The sequence below is a fragment of the Siphateles boraxobius genome, unplaced genomic scaffold (genome assembly GCF_051911475.1).
Source record: "Siphateles boraxobius isolate OS27281-9 unplaced genomic scaffold, OSU_SipBor_1 48, whole genome shotgun sequence".
NCBI lineage: Eukaryota > Metazoa > Chordata > Actinopteri > Cypriniformes > Leuciscidae > Siphateles > Siphateles boraxobius.
In genome coordinates, this window is record NW_027509119.1 from 10,555,399 (window position 1) to 10,563,341 (window position 7,943).

The 7,943-nt window shown below is 35.4% G+C and overlaps 1 protein-coding gene across 12 annotated transcripts in view; it reads right to left on the reverse strand.

Annotated features, from left to right (window-relative positions):
* myom1b (myomesin 1b) overlaps positions 1-7,177 on the reverse strand; it is a 62,945-nt gene extending 55,768 nt beyond the window's left edge. For 3 of the 12 annotated variants that reach the window (XM_077201960.1, XM_077201956.1, XM_077201961.1), the window contains exons 1-3: positions 6,931-7,087; positions 5,680-5,845; positions 186-320 (exon numbers count right to left, since the gene is read on the reverse strand). In XM_077201960.1, coding sequence (XP_077058075.1) covers positions 186-320; positions 5,680-5,819 — 275 coding nt within the window. In that variant the 5' untranslated portion in view covers positions 5,820-5,845; positions 6,931-7,087. Of the gene's footprint in view, positions 1-185; positions 321-5,679; positions 5,884-6,930 lie in introns of all 12 variants that reach the window. The other 9 variants (XM_077201959.1, XM_077201955.1, XM_077201952.1 and 6 more) reach the window with 6 other exon arrangements.
* Between the last annotated feature and the right edge of the window lie 766 nt (positions 7,178-7,943).

Sequence of the window (7,943 nt, forward strand, 5' to 3'; positions counted from 1 at the left end):
ATCTGACTCTGAATGTAAAATCATATGTGAAGCCTTTTTCTGAGTGTAGGTAAATGGGACTTGAATGAAGGCATGTGCATATTACTGCAGTGCCTGCTATCCCCCCCCCCAAATATGAAGTATAGAACAGCTGCATCATGTGTTTGTTCCAACACTAATAAAACCGCAAAAAAAAAATGTATTACCTGCCCCTGAAGATGGGCACCACATAACCGATGATCTGGTTCTCCTTGTCCATGGCGAGATAGGTTGGCTTGGCTCTCTTGGGCAGAGGGCTAATCCCCCCCTCTTCTAAAGACGTGTATGTGGCAGCTCTAATGCTACAAATAATGCAGAAATGGCAACATACACACACATCGGTGAGTATCCAGCACTTCATTCACACACTATTATGATTTTTGGAAGGGGTGTGGTGTCGTGAAGAGAGACTGTTAAGGGACCGAGAAGAAATATTGTTAAGAGAGTGAGTGGGAAGGAGGTTAATCACCTCAGTGGTCCTATAACAGGACCTGAAATGCATCAAAGCACCAAAAAACTTCATCAATGGTGATTTTTTTTTTAAGTAATAGAACCCCCCATCTATACTCACTCTTACAAGTCTATGAACTCCACATTCACTGCCTTTAAAAAATCTACTTTTCTACTCTACTAAATGATTCAACACAAAACAACTCATTCTACTTCAATAACCCTTCAATGCATGAATGTTCCGCCAATCATTATTACATAATTGGGTCTTTAGTAACCCGGATCCATAACGAATTACTATTGTTTATAATGAATAGGTTGCGGAATACTAAGAAGGTTGATGTCTAACTTTTTTTTTTCAAAGAGGGGGAGGGTAGTGAATAACGTCCTGGGTCACAAAAGGCCTGAGGTTTGCGTTTACTTAATTTGATGAAAATTCACTTGTAGTGAAGCCTACTTAAAATCTTTAAAGTAAAATAATAAAAAATGCTATGCAGATAATGAAATATTAGTCAAATAAAGGGCCACTTAAAGGGAGCACATCAAGTAGACTTTTAAAAGTGCACTTTGTAATGATTTCAAACTAAAGTTTTTCTTTGAAGGATGGTTTAAATCACTATGTTTTAATATTGTCTTGCTTTAAAGAAGTTCACTTATTTTAATGTGTTGTATAAAAACACATAGTGTGTTACTGTGTTATTCAATATTACATTTAAAGGATATTAAATTAAAAGTTCATATATTTTAAAACTACTAATTTGAAACTTCATCATTCAAATTACATAAAGAAGTACTTAAGTCCTTTAAGTGGCTCAAAAGAGCACTCTAAAGTTCATCTAATTGCATCTAATATAAATGTAAACTACATTTTCATTGAATTGCAATTAACATGCAATTAAGTTTCCAAAAACATAACATTAAGCTCACACTGTATTCATTCAAGAGTATTAATTTCAAAATAAGTATCCTCATTTAAGTATGCTCAGTTGTACTTCTATTTCACAAGGGAATAGATATCAACAGGATATTCAATGCGAAAATAAATAAACTTTTCTCTTGATATGGATTTTGTGTAGTGCTTTCAATGAGACAAGTGGTTGGAGGGGAGGGTGATGTGCAGCGATGAATCGTTTACAACAAGATGTGTATATGGAAACTATTTGGGATCTTTAAAAAGCTCTCAACTACATCTCTGTGGGCTTCTAACTTTCTAGGCTGTTTGGAACTCGCGCCACGTGAATGAATTGCTTGTGTCATAATATTCCTCATTTGTACAGTAGGTTGGTATGGATAAAGACATCTGCTAAATGAAAATGTAAGCTTAATTTCTGATCTGTGTGCATTCTCTAAAATAGCATACACAAAAAAGTGTTCATTAGTGAAAAAGCATATCTATTGCAACACCATCAGCATTGCCTGAAGTTCACCACCAGAGATCCTAATCACCTGAGTATTGATTCTCCTGCTAGTTACTACAGAATAGACTGCTCGGATTTACATATTGTGAATTTGCATACTGTGTTTACACCCTGAAGATCCTTATTCCTCTGCCCCGTCCCACTCATGCCTTTAGAACAGTGAATCTGACTCAATACAACTTACTCATATTCAAAGGCCCCCTCTCACTCACAATTTCTACCCGATAAAATGTTTGAGAGCTTGGCATAGCTAGTATGTTCATTATAAAAAATAATCAATTAATAAGAAATATCTTGGTTTTTAGTCATTTTGAGCCCCCCTTATAAGTTTGTTGAGGCACATAGAGGGTCCTGGCCCCCTGTTTGAGAACCATTGCTTTAGATGACATATAGCCGACACTTCATACTATCTTATCCATGCCTCTCATGAGTGTGTATATAAATAGGCTTCAGAAGAGATTGGATGGGGGGGTGGAACTAGGACAGCTAGTGATCCACAAAAACTGTATTCTCCCAGCATGGAAAAGATTTTAGTTTAGACTATTGGGAGCATGTATAACAGGTATAGAGCATGTATACCATGAGTAATGGGTTTTCCGACACCTCAAATCCTGCTTAAAATCCTCTACAGCACAGCTCATAAAAGAGGGATCTATTCAGGCTAAAAACAAATGTTTCAACAAGGTCTGTTTGCTTATCCCTTTGTGGAAAAAGTACACTTTAGCATAGCCTACTTTTAAAAAGAGTACTATGTAAGGGATAATGCAAATCCAACCTGTTGTTATTTCAGAGGGGTCTTGCATCAGCCTGAAAAGGGGTTTATTCTGAGATAACAGCCGGCTGAAAATATTTTTATTAGGTCTTTAAATGCAAAGCTTCCGCGGAGAGGGCTAGCGCAAGATGGACATTTAAGGGATATGGACAGTACAGTCATACCACTTAAGTTATTACACAGCATTTTGCCACATAAATAATTATAGTGATAAGAGACATTAATTTGAGATAAAACTGTTTTAAAATCGTACCTGTTTGTAAAACACTTCTAATAGAAGTGTTTTACATAGCCTAATATAATCCAACAGTGTACAAAACAATCGTCGCAAAATGGCAGCAGATGCATGAAACGAGAGAGCGAGTTTATGATCCTGGATGGCATAATTAAATAACTGTACACAAAATATTGATTTGACTGAGTTAATATTACCTCACACCAAACGCATAACTTCGACGAAGAAAAAACACTCCAAGCAACCGTAGCTCTGCTGACTTGTTATCTGTTTTCAGCGGTTGTTATATACCGCTGGATGGTGCGATTGACCAATCAGAATCAAGTATTCCATAGAGGCATGTAATAATATGGAAATAATAGAATATCATTAAGTGTGAACTGAATATAATGCTTTCTGACACTTACTTGCATGCTATTTGCAATTAAATGAAAATGTAATTTAAATTCATATTAAATGGAACTTTAGAGTGCTTGTTTGACACACTTGAGTACAATATCCTTATATAATGCTAATTCGTAATTACTTCTATTGTCTTAGGTCTATTTTACTGAGAAGCATTTATGGTAAACTAAAATCGTTTTATTGAAACTTCTATGTCATGTATTTAAACATATTTACGAAACATTTGTAATGATGAAGTTCAGAGCATTTGTCGAAATCGGAACATAAACTAATATCAACAGATAGGCTATCTGGATTCTGGCTGTCCAAACCACACTCTCAATGATTGGCCTTTAGGATGGAGGAATGTTTGATGGATTTGGAAAGCAGTGCTCAATAAGGCAACCTATCTTACATTTCCATTTATTCATTTGGCAGAAGCTTTTAGGCTATCCAAAGTGATGTACAAATGAGAAATATAAGTGGTTCATCTGGAGCAAATTAAGAAGTGTTAATATACAAACAATCTACATTTGTTCAGAGTATTACAGTCTAGAGTAGAGAGAAAAGAAAGGAATAGTGAAATATAGTAAATAAACAAACAAAATAAATACATTACATACATTTGTTTCCTGCAGTTAAACTTTTCTTTATTTGTCTTTTCTGATTATTTTAGGTGGTTTAATTATGAAATCAAGATTCTAGTATTCTATATTCTAAATTCCAAACACTAAATTGTAGGCTATACCAGAACAATATGGACAAAACTGCTGGAAGACTATTGTTTTTACAACTCTGAAAAATAGATAGTTTCTTCTGCATAAGATATTATTTGTTATCCTTTTGGATATGATCCATTGATATTTTTATAGATACCACATAGTGGAATTTTTTTTAAATTGGGCGTATTTTCAATTCGTAATTTCAATTTGCGCAATTTGAAGGGTAATGGAAACGTGGATATTGTTAGAGTGTAATTATATATTTAAGTACTGAGTAATAATAAGCAACTACATGTACTTACTATAGGTTTAGGGTAGGATTAGGGTTTGGTTGAGGGTTAGTTGCATGTAATTATGCATAATTTACTATAGCCTTATTTAAGTAAGTACAATGTAACTAACTCAACTTAAAATAAAGTGTAACCAAGTTTTTTTCACTTTAACTTTCAACTTTTTGAATTTGATTTATATAGCACATTTAAAAATAACTTTAAAAATAACCAAAGTTCTTCACAATTTTTTTAGCAGAAGAGTGTTAAAGATACATTTTCAACTGAGACCTAAAACCCTTTGGAGCCTGCCGAATATAGAGTGGTAATCTAAATCACACACACATAGAGTAGGCTACATACAACGACTCCGAAAATTATGTAAATGCATAATGCATAGGACACACATAATCAACATCTGCTTCTGTAGCCTCTATAAATACACCATGACGTCAAGAACACCAAATGAAGTGCCAAGTTATGTTATGAATGTTATTTATATTACGGCATGAAATCGAGATCAAGAAACCGATAAAATAATGACTGAGCCTTGAAAGATTTAAATTTGTGCAGATTGTTGTAAGATTCTTGAGGGTACAGTAACATTAGTCCCAAACAAGACAGAAGATATAACCTTACATTCTGACATTCAGAGTGACCCAGTAAGCAACTGCCTAGACAAACATGAGCCAACAGTCACATGACCTGAAGTAAATCAAACAAAGTATAGGTATGGATCCAAACCACAGAAAGGCCTAAAAAGATTCACAGCAAGTTCTGAATCAAGAAGCCATCTATCTAGGAGACAAATTTAAGTCTTAGATGCCCTAACTGTCCATCATTGAAACTCAACTTGCTTTTTTTTTTTATCACAGGCACAACAGAACCTACTCCAAATGGACCTATTCTGTAGAGGAATGCTAATATAGTAGGCAAACACCTTCTTAAATATGATAGTCAACCGAAGAACATTATAAGTGTCAGCAACAAGCACACTGCATGCAGAATACACTTATCAATTGCACTTTTTAAGGAAGTTTGAAGGTTGGGTGGGAAATACTGATTAGCACAGATTACACAAAACAAGTGGGGAAACAGTAGTTGGTATTTTTTGTCTTCATGTGAAGGATAAAGCTGCGGTCACATTCGCAAAATGGCGGGAAAATTTCACGGGCAAAAAGTCAATATGGCATCTTGCGATGCATGAACAGCTTATGATCTGCGAGGGGAATTTATACACGTGGATCCCTATTGAAATGACTGGATTTCGCCCGCAAATTTTCACCAAGTAACGGTAAACGTGACCGCACCTTAAAGACAAGTAAGGGAATAACGATGAGCTGGCTGCTAGAATGTGTTAAAGTTATGGGACTGGGAAGGATTTACAGTTGATCTTGCCATGCTCTCTTACCCCTTGGTGCTTTTGCTGCTATGGGAATAACTACTAGAGTTCTGCTGGTATTGGCTGATAGCAGACTCCGTCTCCCGGCTACGGTAGCCACGATCGTAATGGCGGTGGTGTTTCTGGTAGAATGGTATCGATCCCGACATTTTTTCCTCTTTAGCTCAGATACTGTCTTCAGATATGAATCTCTTTTAGTCAGAAGATTCAAAACTTTCTAACAACACATCAAATATGAATATTGCACCCAGTGATTTATCAGTAATAATTTCACAGGAAAGATTTATCACTGCTTTTACTCCACAATTAATTTGCACAGAATTTATTTTAATGTCAATTTGTAGATTACTTTTTTTTTGTTGTTGCTTTGGAGCAATTCTTCTTTTAACAATTTGCACTGTTAGCTCACGTACGTCACTTTTACATACATTCTAAATCATAAACATCTTAAAGACATCTTCTAAACGTCTATTTGACATCTGACAGGAAACTTCTCAAAAAATACACACAAAACAAACACTCTAAAAAATACGTCAGATGTTAACACGCACATCAAATAGACGTCTCCGTTATGTACGTGTGCTATCAGGTAATACTTTCATGTTTATTTTTTAAAACTTTTTTTAAATAGAAAAATCTGTCTCTAATTGAATGGGTTTTTCATTTTACTGTTGTTGTTTTTTTGACGACGACGACAATAAGATCTGGCTTTGTTTTATATATATATATATATATATACAGACATACATATAGGCTAGCCTTTTATATATATCGCCTACTGCTGAGTAAATACAATAAAACCACACTGGTAAGTACCACTAGCCTATATAATGAAATAGTGACTGCAAGTTTACTGTTCTCAGGACTTTTTAATGTCACATTGATATTGCATATTAGTAGCCTAACACAATTTAGCTCTTTCATTCTTGTTTTATTGTTTAAATTTCGTTAAAAAATATATTCTAAATATATTTATGTTGTGGTAGATGTTTTTTTTTCTTTAGATATTACTTAATATTTCAAACAAATCAAGAAAGCATCAGGTTCCCACTGCCACCATATGATAACAAGCCTCACTAAAGGTCAGCCTGTGTTAAATAAATCTGTTCGATTATTTTATTTTATGTTGACAGCTAAACTCTTCCCTAAACTAGAACGAACTTAGTAGGCTATTAATTGTAAAGTTCGCAAGAACAAAACCTCCTGACAAGTCTATTTCACCTGACAAACCTCATGCGTACATGCAGCGGATCATCTCACCTTGCCAAAGGTCTGCAAACAGCTCAGAGCCGGATCGGAGAGCAGCGCGTCAGGAATACTCAACCAAGATCCAAATCTAAGCAAAGAGGCAAACTGGCACGGCGCTGAGAACGGGAGCTGCTGTCCACACAACAAAAATAATATTGGCAATGGCAGGAATGTCCATGCGACTCTCACGACCTTTTATGGCGACAGGGGCTGTTAAATATAGCCATAGTGCACAGGAGTATCGCCACATTTTACGCTTATGCCCGGTAACGTTGACGACTTTTGACGAGTTATAGCCTATTGTTTGTTTATATTAGGCTGTCATATCAGTAGGCTGTAACACTTAAAAAAATAATTGTGTTTTTACATTAGAATTTTTACATGCCTACAATTTGAATCAAGTGAACCAATTAGTCGATCAGCACTACTAATAAAGGCTACACAGAAAACCTCAATAAAGTCTGGTTTGTTCAAACTCAGAGAACTGATACAGTCAGAGAATTGTACTGTCATACAAAATCAAAAAAGCTGCCTGATCGCTAACAAGGATGTTGGAATGGAATTTAAAGGCATTTTAACACTATAATTATAATTATTTTTTCTTCTGTTTGAATAAAAGTCTATGGCAGCCCATAGAACCATTTGGTAAGAAGTTATGAAAATTGGTACAAAGGAGGATGGTTGGAGCTTTAATCTGAAAAACGTTGGTGTAGGTTTTTAAAACTATATAGCGCCACCAATGGGTCAAAGATGCACTGATGGTGAAGCTATAATAACTTAAAACCCATAAGGCCTAGAAACAAAATTCCTTTCTTCTTATTCCTGGGCTCAGGTCTGGTCGAATGCACACTATGCATTTTCAATTTTCCTTTTCTGTTTCTAACCAGCCAATGTAATAGTCTCTATTTGGAGACTACAGAACCTCTGCTGCGACCACCAAAGCACGCAAAAATTGATCAGACTTGTGCCATTGACTTGAATGGTCAATATAAGCCCTGACTGGACAGAGATTATGCAACTGTCAC